General features: G+C 44.1%; 1 protein-coding gene across 1 annotated transcript in view; it reads right to left on the bottom strand.

The window, feature by feature from the left end:
• Positions 1-17315, bottom strand: part of NECAB2 (N-terminal EF-hand calcium binding protein 2) — a 42422-nt gene that overhangs the window by 11546 nt on the left and 13561 nt on the right. The window contains 1 exon segment of the mRNA XM_070388648.1: positions 1054-1190. Coding sequence (XP_070244749.1) covers positions 1054-1190 — 137 coding nt within the window.

Genomic DNA, 17315 nt, shown 5'->3' on the forward strand with positions numbered 1-17315 from the left:
GCTCCCAGCCGAGGAAACCCCAATCCCAGATGGCATCACCAGGGCCCAGGACTCTGCATCCTGCATTTCCCAGGGGACTGGGCTGCAGGCCCTCAGAGCAAATGCGTTTTGTGAACAGCATCACCGAGCACCTTTGCAACCACAGCGGATTGGGACGAACCCCCACCCAGGACCAGCATCCCGCCGTGCCAGGGATGCCAGGCTCAGTAAAGCTCAGGCGCCTGGCAGCTGTGCCCATCTGTTCCTATGGCTTTAAAAAAAAAAAAAAATTATTTGGCTTCACTGGGTCTTAATTGTGGCATGTGGGATCTAGTTCCCTGACCAGAGATTGAACCTGGGCCCCCTGCATTGGGAGAGCAGAGTTGTAGCCACTGGATAACCAGGGAAGCTCCTGTTAATGTGTCTTTACTTCTACTTTGCCTCAGGCACATCAGCTATTCAGGGAAAAGAGCACAGAAGAGCTGGTCTGAACTTGAGACAGCAAATGCCCCCCACGTGGCCCCTGGGGGCTGGCCCTCCCAGCCGGAAGGAGATTACTCCTCTCCGGACCCCAGGCTCATTGCCCCAGAAAGGGGGGACCCCAGGTGTTTTCCATGTTCTCAAGGACCCGCAAACAAGGCCTTAAAAAATACTAACTAACCTCGGGAGAAACCCACTCCCTCTCACTGCTGTTCAGTTCTTCTGAGGTGGGATTTGATGTTACCATCTCACAGCCTCGAAACAAACGGAGCAGGTCGAGGGGTCTGAGCACCGACAGGGCTTATTTTTACAGTCATGATATTTTTCACTCACAGCCTGAGATAACTTGTTTTCCAATGGTGGTGATATCCACTGCAGTTTCCTAATTCCCCGGTTTTAAAAAATGAGCCCGACAGTGGACTAGTGTTAGATCAACAACAACGTGACGAGGTAGGTATGCAATTGTCCCCACTTAACAGGTGGAGAAGTGGAGGCAAGAGAGAGGCAGCAGCTCGCCCAGGGCCGCCCCGCCCCCAGGCACACAGCCGTCCCCACCACGCAGCAGGCTGGCACAGCTCACTCCCGTCCGCGCACCGGATCTGGCTGGTCTGCTCTTCGATGGCCTCCACCGCGCTCTCCACTGAGCTCAGCAGGGACTGGATCTGATTGGCTGTCTCCTTCAGGAGGAAGCGCGTCACAAACTGGTCCACGTTGCTCCCGCCCTCGTACACCTGTGGGGGGAAGGGAGGGGGCACAGAAGGGAAAGGGGTTGATGAGGGATCTGATACACCGACTTGGGGTCACCGTCCCAGGGCTATTGCAGGAAGGCAGGGGCTACGGACTCAGAGCCCAAGGTTGGAGCCACAACAGCAATCACAGTATCTACGATACTGCATTGAGGACTGAAAGGCAGAAGGTATATAAAATGCTCAGCACTGGGCCTATCACACAGCAAACACTCTGTAAACGGTAGCTGCTCTGATAAAGATGATAAGTGACGACGGTGCTGGCGAAGGCGATGGTGGTGGTGATGGTGGTTACAGTAAAGACGCTGGTGGCCACTTCTGTTCAGCACAGTATTGGAAGTCTAGCCACAGCCGTCAGACAAGAAAAAGAAAAGGTATCCTAAATGGAAGGGAAGGGGTAACGCTGTCACTCTATGCAGACAACATGATACTATATACAGAAAGCCCTAAGGACTCCTATATTCAGGTCAAAAAGCAACCGTTAGAACCAAACATGGAACAATAGACTGGTTCAAAATCGGGAAGGGAGTACTTCAAGGCTGTATATTTAACTTATTTAACCTGCCACCCTGCTTACTTAACTTGTATGCAGAGCACATCATGCAAAATGCCAGGCCAGATGAATCACAACCTGGAATCAAGACTATAGGGAGAAATATTAACCACCTTAGGTATGCAGATGATACCACTCTAGTGGCAGAAAGTGAAGAGGAACTAAAGAGCCTCTTGATGAGGGTAAAAGAGGAGAGTGAAAAACCTGGCTTAAAACTCCAACATTCAAGAAATTAAGATCGTGGCATCCAGTCCCATCACTTCATGGCAAATAGATGGGGAAAAAGTGGGAACAGTGACAGATTTTATTTTCTGGGGCTCCAAAATCACTGCAGACAGTGACTGCAGCCAAGAAATTAAAAGACGCTTGCTCCTTGGAAGAAAAGTATGACAAACCCAGACAGCATATTAAAAAGCAGAGCCATCACTTTGCTGACAAAGGTCCATATAGTCAACGCTATGGCTTTTCCAGCAGTCATGTATGGATGTGAGAGTTGGACCACAAAGAAGTCTGAGTGCCAAAGAGTTGATGCTTTTGAACTGTGGTGCTGGAGAAGACTTTTGAGAGTCCCTTAAGACTTCTGGGAGTTCAAACCAGTCAATCCCAAACGAAATCAACCCTATTCAATTCATTGGAAGGACTGATGTTGAAGCTGAAGCTCCAATACTTTGGCCACCTGATGTGAAGAGACAACTCACCAGAAAAGACTCTGATGCTGGGAAAGATGGAGGGCAAGAGGAGAAGGGGACAAGAGAGGATGAGATGGTTGGATGGCATCACTGACTCAACGGACATGAGTTTGAGCAAACTCAAGGAGATGGTGAAGGACAGAGAAGCCTGGTGTGCTGCAGTTCATGGGGTTGCAAAGAGTAGAACATGACTTAGCGACTGAACAATAATAGATAAAAGACCCAGAACTGCCAAACCAATTCTGAGGGAAGAAAAAACAAAGCAGGAAGTATAACTCATTCAGACCTCAGACAGTGCTACAAAGTTACAGTAAAAAACTGTGATGGGGCACAGAAACAGACATATGGATCAATGGCACAGAACAGAGAGCCCCCGGTGGGGGGAAAGGACTTATGGTCAATTAACGTCCGACAAAGGAGCCAAGAATATATAATGGGAAAAAGACAGTCTCCTCAGCAAGTCACGGTGCTGGGAAAGCTGGACAACTGCACATAAATCAATGAAGGTAGTACACACCCTCTCATCAGGCACAAAAATAAACTCAAACACAGCACACGACGCCATAAACTCCTAGGAGAGAGCACAGACAAAACATTCTCTGACATCAGTCGTACCCATGTTTTCTTAGGCTCGTCCCCTAAGGCAACAGAAATAAAAATAAAAATAAGCAAATGAGATGTAATCAAGCTTTTGCACAGCAAAGGAAACCATCAAAAAGTGATAAGACAACCCACGGGATGGAGAAAATGTTTGCAAATGTTGAGCCCGACAAGGGCTTAAGCTCCAAAATGCACAAACTCAAACAACAAGAAAACAAACAACCTGATCGAAAACCCTAAACAGAGTCAGTAGGTATATAAAAAGATGCTTGACATCACTAATTATCAGAGAAACGCGAATCAAAACGACAGTGAGGTTACCACCTCACACCAGTCAGAATGGCCATCATCAAAAAGTCTACAAGTATCAGATGCTGGAGAGGCTGTGGAGACAAGGGAACTTTCCCACACTGTTGGTGGGAAAGTAAGCTGGTGTGAGTGAAAGTGAAAGCCGCTCAGTTGTGTCCGACTCTTTGTGACCCCATGGACTATACAGTCCATGGAATTCTCTAGGCCAGAATACTGGAGTGGGTAGGCTTTCCCTTCTCCAGGGGATCTTCCCAACCCAGGGATCAAACCCAGGTCTCCCAAATTGCAGGTGGATTCTTTACCAACTGAGCTATCAGGGAAGCCCCAAGCTGGTGTAGCCCCTATGGAAAATATATGGAGGGTCCTTAAAAAAAACAGAGCTACCATATGATCCAGCAACCCCACTCCTGGGCATATACCCAGGCAAAACTAGAATTTGAAAAGATACATGTACCCCTATGTTCACAGCAGTACATTTACAATAACCAAGACATGGAAACAATCTCATTGGCCATCAACAGATGACCAGATAAAGAAGTTATGTGGCATATATATACACAATACTGCTGCTGCTAAGTCACTTCAGTCGTGTCCAACTCTGTGCGACCCCATAGATGGCAGCCCACCAGGCTCCCCCATCTCTGGGATTCTCCAGGCAGGAACACTGGAGTAGGTTGCCATTTCCTTCTCCAATGCATGAAAGTGAAAAGTGAAAGTGAAGCCGCTCAGTCATGTCCGACTCTTAGCGACCCCATGGACTGCAACCTACGAAGCTCCTCCCATGGGATTTTCCAGGCAAGAGTACTGGAGTGGGGTGCCATTGCCTTCTCCTGAATAGAATACTACTCAGCCACACAAAAAAACAATGAAGTATTCATGCCATTTGCAGAGACTATCTAGCGATCATCATACTAAGTGAAGTAAGTTAGAAAGACAAGTATCCCTTATTACGTAAAATCTAGAATATGGCACAAATGAACGTATTTGTGAAACAAAACAGATCCACAGGATACAGAACAGACTTGTCACTGCCAGGGGGAGGGGAGCCATGAGAGGGTGGTTTGGGAGTTTGGGGTTAGCAGAGGCAAACTATTTCATATGGGACGGATGAACCACGAGGTCTACCGCATAGCTCAGGGAAATATATTCCATATCCTGTGATAAACCAGAATAGAAAAGAACATGAAAAAAAATATATATATAACTGAACCCTTCTGCTGTACACCAAAAACAACACAACACTGTAAGTCAACTCTATGTCAATAAAAAACACACACACACAAAAAACCCTCCTGTGCTGATCCGTAGTGGGGTCGCGTCTGTCAATAACCACTGAGCCCTAGTCTGGTCAACACAGTGAGACCCTGTCTCTCTTGTTAAGGAATCTCCTAAATGTTCCGTATGTCCCTTAAATAAACAATTAAATTTTGTTTTTGTTTTTTTTTTTAAAAAGGTGGATTCTGTGGGCGCTGGGCATTCGTGCTGCTACTCAGAGAAGTGAGGGAAGAGAAGCCAGGGCAGCAGGACGGATTAACTGTCTCTCAGGAAAGTGCCTGAGACTCAGTCCTCAGAGGGAGTCTGGGGCCACGAGAGGAGGAGCTCTGGGCTTAAGATGAAGAGGGTTTCCCACTGATGTTGCCCTGTGATGTGAAACAATTTCCTCTCTTGTCAAGAGTCTGCAGCAGGGACATTGCTCCAGGCTCCTGGATCGGGCTGAGGGTCTTTTGGCTTTGAGACTCAAATGTGGGTGGGAGAAGGCTGCAGCTCAGCCAGGTCACTCCAGGGTGACGGTGATGGAAATGATGCGAAGCTGAGGGGCTTGGACCCCTCAAGCCCCGTGTGGCTCCCTCTGGCCTCCCCTGCCAAGACCCCACTCTCCTGAGCCACCTGCCTCAGCACCTTGGGAGTCTGCCCAGTCCCTGGCCAGGCGAGGAAAAACAGGGCTCTCAGGGAAAGAAAATTAAACCATCCATCACTCTGACTATGGCACAAGGGAAGCACGGCTCGAGACAGACTGAGAAATGGAGGCCAGGGCCACGGGGGCAGGGAATACAGGTGGGAAGTGAAGACAGGCCAGAGGAGAGGCAGCCTCAGGCAGGGAGGCTGGGGGTGCTCCTCCTGCACCAACCAACAGACCAGCGGTGCTGGAGGCATCCCCGACGACGGGGGATGAGCGGACGGCAGGATGCACGCCAGGTTCTGGCCGCCAGATATACCTCCCTGATCAATTACCCTTCCCAGCAGACGGCTGAACTCACACGCGATCCAGATCAATGGGCGAGGGAGAAGCAAATGGCCCCCAAAGAACAAGACATAACAAAGTAAAAAAAAAAAAAAAAAAAAAACTGAAGGAAAAAAAAAAGAGAGCTAGAGAAAGCTGCCAGAAGCCATTAAGCAGAAAAAACGAGCTTAGATGGCTGTGTTAAAAGCACCCAGATAAGAGATTCAGGATGCAGTCAGGGGTCAATACATGTAACTGGTTGGCTGAATTAAAAAAGAAAAGGCAAGTTATTTTCACAAGAGTAAAAATGCAGCTTGTAGGGTCCTGTCCTCCACCATCACTGATGCTTCAGTCGAGGCCAGCACCACTGATTCTAGAGGAAGACAGTCAGAGCTGGGAAGTCTGCTTTCTGTGGACAGGTTACTGACGTGCAGGAGGACACAGAGACCTTCAGAAATCTGCAAATCTCTGGAAGTTTATCAGATAAGCACCTTTCCAGCCAAGAATGCCCAGGAGTTTCTCCCAAATCTCCTAGGGTTGAACGAGAGAAAGTATGGAAGTTGTGGACAAAAGTGAGGGGGATCACCCAAATTAAAATGAAGGTTACAGAGATCAGGAAATAAAAATATGAGCCACTAATAATTAAATTTAAATCAGACTGGATTAAGTCAAACAGTGACAAACAATGGAAAAAATAGCCAGTCATCTTAACAATTCTTTTAATTTCATAAGAGAGGAGAGAAACTGTTTTTTATTAGCCAGGTAAAAAAATAGGATTAATAGTGTTAATAATGTATATTTTAGAAGTCCCTTCCCTGGTGGCTCAGATGGTAAAGAATCTGCCTGCAATGCAGGAGACCTGGGTTTGATCCCTGAAGAAGGGAATGGCAACCCACTCCAATATTCTTGCCTGGAGAATCCCATGGACAGAAGAGCCTGGCAGATTACAGTCCATGGGGTCTCAGAGTCAGACATGACTGAGCAACTAACACTTTGTCTTTCACTTTAGAAAGTCCCAAGTGTAGTGACTTTGAAATCATAATCAACATACTAAACAAAGCAGACTACCCAAAGGTGAAATGTCAGAAAAGATGAAGGAACATAAAAAAACGGAAAGCATATGAGATTATGACAGCAGCCAGGCCTGATAGATAACAATGAAGAGAGTCAGCCTAGACTGCCCCAGGTAAAGGCACTGTCCCAGATTTGATTAAGCAGGACTGCAGGCGTATCTCAAGCCAAAGAGCACTCAAGGATTTGTACAGAAAAGCCTGTGCAAAGACTCGGCTACCAAATTTGATCAAATGACTAAGACAAGTTGCAATATCATGATTGAGTAGAATTTAAATGGGAAAGTATTACATAATATAAGGGTAATAATAAATGACAAAAGGCATAATGCATTACAAGGACATGGCATTATTAAATCTTTGGGCATTATGAAACCTTCACGCACCAGGAGAGGCTGCAGCTCTACAGATGGCTATGGGGAAGCAGACGGATATAACCACTTTGTAAGGCAATTCTACTCTGTATCGAGAGACTTTCACTGCCCAGTAATTCTCCACTTTTGAACATCTATCTTTAAGAAATAATGCAAATGTGGACAAATATTTATGTCCCAAGGTTACAGGGTTGATAGATCGGAGCCAAAAACCTGGAAATAATCTAACATTCCAGCAAAAGAGGAAAAGTATGCAAATTTGAGTAAGAATATTTAAAATACTTTTAAGCGGTTTGAATAATATGGGAAAATATTTGTTAAAATGTTAGGTGAAAAATAAAGCAAAAAAATTCTGTATGCAAAGTGATTTTATGTGTATTAGAGAAATCCACATAGAAAAAAAAAAAACAGGCTCAAAGAAATCAATTATCAGCTAAAATGGTAACAGTGGTTAGAGACAGTAGGAATTAGAAGTGATTTGAAATTTTTCTTTGTATTTTTCTCTACTTTCTAAATTTTGAATACTGAATATGTATTATTTACATAACAAAATATGATAACAAGGTCTATAGCCATCAAACAGCATGGCTAAATACACAGGCAGAAAAATATTAGAATTACAAAAGTTAAATGACAAAATAAAATTCAGTGTGAGAAATTAGCCCAACATAGTCCCACAAAACAGATAAATTACAAACAATAAATGTTGACTGTAAATGGCATTATTGAGAAAATGTGAAACGGGCCCAAAAAAAAGATGACTGGGTTCCTTGTCCAATACACTCTTCTGGGTTATCTAAGTCTTTTCTTGTTTTGGAGTTACTTTTAAAACTCTAGCATATAAAAAGTTGACAGTAATGCAAATAATTCCCATCCGCAGAAATGCATATGAATTTTGCCTGGTAGAATGCAACTGAGTGTATTTGTTCACGGATTCATCTCAGAATTCCTGTTGTCTTATGTATGGCAAATGTTCTCTGAATTCTCCTTGGAGCCAGTTCAACGTTTCACTGGTTTTCACATTAACGAGTTAAATAAAATCTTTCAACATGTGTTCATTTCATAATTGTACAAGAGACAATCTTACCTTTACACAAAGTTGTCTTTTTAACAACATATTTCATAACAAAGAAGGGATAACTATGCTCAGATTTTATATTCTTTAAGTATGACCCACATCATCTTCTCAAGTATCCATGGGATAATTTAAAAAACAAAGCAATACGTAGTGAAGAAATCTCAGCATGTTAAAACAACAACAACAACAAAACTAGAATACAAACTGCTGGTCACTTGGTTTTATCCTAATACCAGGAAGGGAGTGAGGACCTAACAAACCATTAGAGGATACTGAGAGAGGAAATACTACATTCTAAAATCTATCATTACCGTGAAAGTATCATTCAGAGGTAGATTTCTGCACTTCATTATTCAAAAAAAAATTAAGCATTCTATCTCACATATGAAAAACTACAGTAACAACAACAAACCCAAGGAAACAGGAAGTAGAAAATAGTAATGATAAAAACTACAGATACAGTAGATTCAGTAAAGATACAGAATCAATACTGCCCAAATGAACAAACCATTTCCAAGGCAATATACAGATTCAACGTGGTTCCTATCAAATTACCAATGGTATTTTTCACAGAACTAGAACAAAAAAATTTTAAATCTGAATGGAAGGCCTTCCTTGGCGGGCCAGCGGTTAAGACCACCTGCCAGTGCAGGGGACACGGGTTCCACCCCTGCTCCAGGAAGATCCCGCACGCCACGGAGCAACCACGACCACACGCCACAGCTGCTGAGCCTGTGTTCTAGGGCCTGGGGGCCACAGCTGCTGAGCCCACGTGCTACAACTATGGGGCCCAGAGTTCGTGCTTTGCAAGAGAAGCCACGGCAATGAGAGGCCCTCACACCACCAGAGAAGCGTGTGCTTGCCACAAGTAGAGAAAGCCCGTGTGCAGCACCACAGACCCAGCACAGCCAAAAGTTAAAAAAAAAAAAATGAGTGGAAACACGAAAGACCCTGAATAGCCAGAGCAATCTTGAGAAAGAAAAACGGAGCTGACGGAATCGGGCTCCCTGACTTTAGGCTAAAACTACAAAGCTACAGCCATCAAGAGAGTACGATACTGGCAACAAAAAACAGAAATATAGCTCAAAGGAATAGGACGGGAAGCCCAGAGATAAACCCACCCACCTATGGTCAATTACTCCACGACAAAGGAGGTAGGAATATACAACGGGGGGGGGACAGTCTCACCAATAAGTCATTCTGGGAAAACTGGACAGCAGCTTAAAAGAATGCAATTAGAACGTTCTCTAACACCATACATAAACTCAGAGTGGATCAAAGACCTAAATGGAAGGCCAGACACTAAAGAACTCTTCAGGAAAACGCAGGCAGAGCGCTCTTTGTGTTCAATCGCAGCAGTATCTTTTTTGATGCCCTTCCTAGACTAATGAAAATAACAAAAAAGAAACCAGGACCACAGTAAACTCAAAAGCTTTCACACAGCAAAGGAAACCATAAACCAAGCAAAAAGACAATCCACAGACCGGGAGAAAAAAATTGCAAATGATGTGACTGACAAGGGATTAATCTCATGCAGCTCAATATCAAAAAGAAGCAAACCACCCAATCGAAAAACGGGAAGAAAACCTAAACAGGTATTTCTCCAAAGAAGACATCCAGATAAGCAAAAAGCATATGAAAAGATGCTCAACATCACTAATTGTTAAAGAAATGCAAATCAAAAGGACAATGGGGTACCAGCTCACACCAGTTAGAATGGCCATCATCAAATATCTACAAACAATAAATGCTGGAGAGGGTGCCGAGAACAGGGAATCCCCCTACACCGCCGGTGGATGTGTAAACTGGTAGAGCCACTGTGGGCTTCCCAGCTGGCTCAGTGGCAAAGAATCCACTTGCCAGTATTCTTGCCAGAAAAATACCACACACAGAGGAGCCTGGTGGGTACAGTGCACGGGGTCACAAAGAACCAGACACGACTGAGCGCACACGCACAGCCGCTATGCGGAACGGTATGCAGGTTCCTTGAAAAACCAGAGACAGAGCTACTGTATGACCCAGCAATTCCACTCCTGGGCATATTCCAGAAAAAATCCTAATTCCAGAAGATACATGCACCCCAATGTTCACTGCAGCAGTGTTTACAAGAGCCAGGACATGGACGCAACCTAGATGTCCATCAACGGAGGAATGGATAAAGATGTGGTGCATATAGACAATGGAACGCCAGCCATAAAAAAGAACCAAACAGTGTCACTTGCAGCACCATGGATGGACCCACAGATTGTCATACTCAGTGACAAACGTCAGAAGGAGACAAATGTTACATGATATCGCTTATATGTGGTAAAGAAGGCTGAGCGCCAAAGAATGGATGCTTTCGAACTGTGGTGCTGGAGAAGACTCTTAAGAGTCCCTTGGACTGCAAGGAGATCCATCCAGTCCATTCTAAAGGAAATCAGTCCTGAATATTCATTGGAAGGACTGATACTGAAGCTCCAATACTCTGGCCACCTGATGCAAACAGCTGACTCACTGGAAAAGACCCTGATGCTGCGGAGAGACTGAGGGCAGGAGGAGAAGAGGGTGACAAAGGATGAGATGGCTGGGTGGCATCACCAACCCCATGGACATGAGTTTGAGTTAGCTCCGGGAGACAGTGAAGGACAGGGAAGCCTGGCGTGCTGCAGTCCATGGGGACGCAGAGTCGGACATGACTGAACAACAACAAATAAAGAGAGTACAACAGAACTTATTTACAAAACAGAAATAGGGGCACAGATGTAGAAAACAAACTTATGGTTGCCAGGGTGTGGTAAGGTGGGGGCGGGATACACTGGAGATGGGGCTGACATACACACACTGCACGTATAGAGCAGATTAGCTAATAAGGACCTGCCGTAGCACAGGGAGCTCTACTCAGTACTCCGTAATGGCCTACATGGGAACAAGATCTAAAAAAGAGTGGATGTAGGTATATGTCCATACAGTCAAGGTCTGCATAGTCAAAGCTATGGTTTGCCAGTAGTCATGTACGGACGTGAGAGCTGGAACATAAACAAGGCTGAGCACCAAAGCACTGGTACTTTTGAACTGTGGTGTTGAAGAAGACCCTTGAGAGTCCTCTGGAGCAAGGAGATCAAACCAGTCAATCCTAAAGGAAATCAACCCTGAATATTCATTGGAAAGACTGATGCTGAAGCTCCAATACCTTGGCCACCTGATGCGAAGACCTGACTCACTGGAAAAGACCCTGATGCTGGGAAAGATCAAGGGCACAAGGAGAAGGGGCCGACAGAGGCTGAGATGGTTGGATGGCATCACCGACTTAATGGACATGAGTTTGAGTTAGCTTCGGAAGTTGGTGATGGACAGGGAGGCCAGGAGTGCTGTGGTCCATGCGGCTGCAAAGAGCTGCACGTGCCTGAGTGACTGAACAACAAACATGTATGTGTTCATGTGTAACCATTCACTTGGCCGTCCACCTAAAACTACCACAACATTGAAATCAACTACACTCCAATAAAAATTTTTAAAAAGATACATGCACCCAATGTTCATGGCTGCCAAGACATGGAAGCAAGCTACATGTCCATCAACAGAAGAATGGATAAAGATGTGGCACACACTGCTATATGTGAAACAGATAACCAACAAGGGCCTACTGCACAGCACAGGGAACTCTGCTCAACCTTATATGGCAGCCTGGATGGGAGGGGAGTTTGGGGGAGAATGGATACATGTACAGCTACGGCTGAATTCCTTCCCAGTTCACTTGAAACTATCTCAACATTGTTAATCTGCTATACCTCAATACAAAATACAAACTTAAAAAAAAAGATGTGGTACAGATATACAATGGAATATTACTCTGGCCCCCTTCATAGATCACAGCCTTGATGTGATGAAGGGGCCTGTGTAACTCAATGAAGCTATGAGCCATGCCATGCAGGGTCATCCAAGAGGGATCAGTCATAGTGAAGAGTTCTGACAAAATGTGGGTGACTGGAGGAGGAAACGGCAAACCACTCTAGCATTCTTGCCAATAGGACACCACAAAGAGTATGAAAAGGCAAAAAGATCACCAGAAGATGAGTCCCCCAGGTCAGAAGGTGTCCAACATGCTACCAGAGAAGAGCGCAGAGCAATTACTAACAGCTCCAGAAAGAATGGTGGCTCAAAGAAAACACCTGCCAACGCATGAGACAAGAGACGTGGGTTCTATCCCTGGGTCGGGAAGATCCCCTGGAGGAGGGCATGGCAACTCACTCCAGTATTCTTGCCTGGAGAATCCCATGGACAGAGGAGCCTGGCGGGCTACAGTCCAGGGGGTCACAAAAAGTTGGACATGACTGAAGTGATTTAGCATGCCATAAAGAAAGTGGCTGGACCAAAGCGGAAACAACGCTCGGTTGTGGAAGTGTCTGGTGGGGAAAGCAAAGTCTGACCTGTACAGAACAATACTGCATAGAAACCTGGAAGGTTAGGCCCATGAATCAAGGTGTACTGGATGTGGCCAAAGCAGGAGATGGCAAGAGTGACACTTAGGCATCAGTGAACTCAAATGGACAGGAACGGGCAAATTTAATTTAGATGCCCATTATATATTACTGTGGGCAAGAATCCCACAGAAGAAACGGAGTAGCCCTCACAGTCAACAAAAAACATCTGAAATACAGTACTTGGGTGCAACCTCAAAAACAACAGAATGATCTCCGTTTGTTTCCAAGGCAAACCATTCAACATCACAGTAATCCAAGTCTATGCCCTGACCAGTAATGCCGAAGAAGCTGAAGTTGGACAGTGCCATGAAGACCTTCTGGGCTTTCCTGATAGCTCAGTTGGTAAAGAATCCGCCTGCAATGCAGGAGACCCCGGGCTGATTCTTGGGTTGGGAAGATCTGCTGGAGAAGGGATAGGCTACCTACTGTAGTATTCTTGGGCTTCCCTGGTGGCTCAGCTGGTAAAGAATCCGCCTGCAGTGCAGGAGACCTGGGTTCGATCCCTGGGTTGGGAAGATCCACTGGAGAAGGGAAAGGCTACCCACTCCAGTATTCTGGCCTGGAGAATTCCATGGATTGTATAGTCCGTGGGGTCGCAAAGAGTTGGACACGACTGAGCAACTTTCACTTTCATGACGACCTTCTAGAACTAATACCAAGAAAAGATGTCCTTTTCATCATGGGACTAGAATGCAAAAGTATGAAGTCAAGAGATACCTGGAGTAACAGGCAAATTTGGCCCTGGAGTACAGAATGAAGCAGGGCAAAGGCTAACAGAGAGAACGTGCCGGTCATAGCAAACACCCACTTCCAACAACACAAGGGACAATTCTATACATGGACATCACCAGATGGTTAATACCGAAATCAGATTGACTATATTCTTCACAGCTGAAGATGGAAAAGCTCTATACAGTCAGCAAAAACAAGACCAGGAGCTGACTGTGGCTCAGATCATGAACTCCTTACTGCAAAATTCAGACTTAAATTGATGAAAGTAGTGAAAACCACTAGGTCATTCACGTCATGATTCAAATCAAATCCTTTATGATTGTACAGTGGAAGTAACAAATAGATTCAAGAGATTAGCTCTGATAGACACAGTGCCTAAAGATCTATACGGAGGTTCGTAACATTGTACAGGAGGCAGTGACCAAAACCATCCCAAGAAAAAGAAATGCAAGAAGGCAAAATGGTTGTCTATATTTTTCTTACAAATAGCTGAGGAAAGAGAAGTGAAAGGCAAATGAGAAAGAAAAAGATATGCCCAACTGAATGCAGAGTTCCAAACAATAGAAGAGACAAGAAAGCTTTCTTAAGTGAACAACGCAAAGAAATAGAGGAAAACAAGAGAAGGCGAAAGACTAGAGATCTCTTCAAGAAAATTACATACACCAAGGGAATATTTCATGCAAAGATGGGCACAATATAGGACAGAAATGGCAAGGACCTAGCAGAACAGATTAAGAAAAGGTGGCAAGAATACACAGAAGAACTGTACAAAAAAGGTCTTAATCACACACACAGCCACAATGGTGTGGTTACTCACCTCGAGTCAAACATCCTTGAGTGTGAAGTCAAGTGGGCCTTAGGAGGCATCACTACAAACAAAGCTGGTGGAGGAGATGGAGTTCCAGCTGAGCTATTTCGAATCCTAAAAGATGATGCTGTGAAAGTGCTGCACCCAATATGTCAGCAAAGTTGGAAAACTCAGCAGTGGCCACAGGACTGGAAAAGGTCAGTTTTCAGTCCAGCCCCAAAGACGGGCAATGCCAAAGAATGTTCAAACTAGCACACAATTGCACTCATTTCACATGCTAGCAAAGTAATGCTCAAAATCCTTCAAGTTAGGTTTCAGCAGTACCTGAACCGAGAACTTCCAGATGTACAAGCTGGATTTAGAAAAGGCAGAGGAAGAGGCCATATGTATACCTATGACTCTTTCATGTGGAGGTGTGACAGAAAACAACAAAATTCTGTAAAGCAATTATCCTTCAATTAAAAATAAATAAATTTTAAAAAGAAAAAAGAAAAGGCAGAGGAACCAGAGATTAAATTGCCAACATTCGCTGAATCATACTGAAAGCAAAGGAATTCAAGAAAACCATCTATTTCTGCTTCATTGACTATTATAAAGCCTTTGACTGTGTGGATCACAAACTGGAAAATTCTTAAAGAGATGGGACTTCCATATAACCTTACCTGCCTCCTGAGAAACTTATATGTAGGTCAAGAAGCAACAGTTAGAACCAGACATGGAACAACAGACTGGTTCAAAATTGGGAAAGGAGTACATCAAGGTTGTATTATTATCACCCTGCTTATTTTACTGATATGTAGACCAAAATGCCAGGCTGGATGAAGCACCAGCTGGAATCAAGATTGCCGGGAGAAATATCAACAACCTCAGATACACAGATGATACCACCCTAATGGCAGAAAGCAAAATGGAACTAAAGAGCCTCTTGATGAGGGTAAAACAGGAGAGTGAAAAAGCTGGCTTAAAACTCCAACATTCAAAAAACTAAGATTGTGGCATCCAGTCCCATCACTTCATGGCAAATAGATGGGGAAAAAATGGAAACAGTGACAGATTTTATTTTCTGGGGCTCCAAAATCATTGCAGACAGTGACTGCAGCCATGAAATTAAAAGACACTTGCTCCTTCAAAGAAAAGCTATGACCAACTTAGACAGCATATTAAAAAGCAGAGATATCACTTTGCCAACAAAGGTCCATAAAGTCAAAGCTATGGTTTTTCCAGTAGTCACATACAGATTTGAGAACTGGACTTCACATAGAAGGCTAAATGCCAAAGAATTTATGCTTTTAAACTGTGGTGTCGGAGAAGATCCTTGAGAGTTCCTTGGACAGCAAGGAGATCAAGCCAGTCAATCCTAAAGGAAATCAACCCTGAATATTCATTGGAAGGGCTGATGCTGAAGCTGAACCTCCAATACTTTGGCCACCTGATGCGAAGAGTCAACTCACTGAAAAAGACCCTGATGCTGGGAAATACTGAGGGCATGAGGAGAAGGGGATGACAGAAGAAGAGATGGTTGGATAGCCTCACTGCCTCAGTGCACAGGAGTCTGAGCAAGCTCCGGGAGACAGCGAAGGACAGAGCACACCTGGTGTGCCGCAGTCCACGGGGTCGCAGGGTCAGACACAACCGAGGCACTGAACAACAAGAAAACATCCTATAATAGGAAAGTTAAATAAACGTGTCAGGGGCTCATTTCTAGAAACAGCTAATTAAAATGAGCAAAACTGTCAAACAGAAGTTTAAACGCAGCAAAATAGGAAAAAAATTAAATCAAGACCTGAGCTCTACTGGCAGATGTTTTATTGAATGTAATCTGAATTATGTGTCTGTCTTGTTTCAGATAGTGATTAGGAATTTTAAAAAAGCATAAGAGCATGCTAAGCATTATTGATCATAAAACTGAACATGTCCATAGCAGTTCTGTTCAAAAATATAATAAAATGGACACCAAAAATTTAACTAAAATTAAGACTGACTTTAAAATCACTATTAAAATAATCCTCTCCTCCTGTTTAAGTACCTCAACCCAAGCCTATGCATTAATTCTATTTTTGAATAGAAAAATGACTGAGTTAGACAAGCTGATTCACACACAGAAAGATATGCAAAACCACCTACAGTTCAGTCCCAAACTATCATCCAATCTCAATTTCTGATACAGACAGAGATAAAATGCTCAGCTAGTGACAAGGATTCAGCGCTATGGTAAAAGAAAAATGTGCCAATTAGGGTTTATCACAGGAGGCTAAGGATTGTTCAATAGGAGAGAATCTAATAATAGAATCTACCTCATCAATAGTTCAAGAAAAATCATATGACCCCTGAAAAAGAAAGAAAAACCAAAATGGCATTTGAAAGAATTCAGTACCACGCTCTAAGGCAAAATTTAATGAAAGGAATACAAAAATATTTTTTTACAGGCTGAAGAGGATTCTAAAAATAAGAGCTGGTATTAATGTTATAATTAGTGAAGAACTACTAGAGAGATGCATTTGAACCTCAGAAGTGAAACAAGGATGCTTGACGTAACATCATTACAGTGTTTGAGAATTTGGGGAAAATGCAACAGAACACAACAGAGAAAGAGCAGGAACACAAATCAGAACTGAAGATTACTGTACTAGCTAACAATGCTACCAGGACTGCACGTCTGCAAAAGCAAACGAGTCAACTAAACCCGTGGACACAAGAGAAGTATCTGAAATAATCAGTGAGCTTCATTTCTCCAGACAAAAACTGATGAGAAAGCATGCAAAGAAAAAGAAATGCTATTCTCAATAAAATATTAGCAAATCAAATCCAATAACACATAAAAAAGATCATGACCATGACATAAAAAAGTCTCATGACCAAGTGGGATTCATCCCAAGTTTATAAGGATGGTTCAACAATACACAAATCAGTATGATATACCACTTAAACAAAAGACAATATACAATGGAGGGCTTCCCTGGGGGCTCAGTGGTAAAGAATCCACCTGCCAAGGCAGGAGATGCGGGTTTGATCCCCGGTCCGGGAAGATGCCACACGCTACACACAGCAGCTACGCCTGTGAGCCACAACCACTGAGCCTCTGTTCTGGAGCCCAGGAGCCACAGCTGCTGAGCCACGTGCCCTACAGCCTGTGCCCTGCAGCGAGAGAGGCCACGGCAAGGAGGAGCCCGTGCCCTGCAATGAGAGAGCAGCCCCCGCTCACGGCAACTAGAG

The sequence above is a fragment of the Bos mutus genome, chromosome 18 (genome assembly GCF_027580195.1).
Source record: "Bos mutus isolate GX-2022 chromosome 18, NWIPB_WYAK_1.1, whole genome shotgun sequence".
NCBI classification, from domain to species: Eukaryota; Metazoa; Chordata; class Mammalia; order Artiodactyla; family Bovidae; genus Bos; species Bos mutus.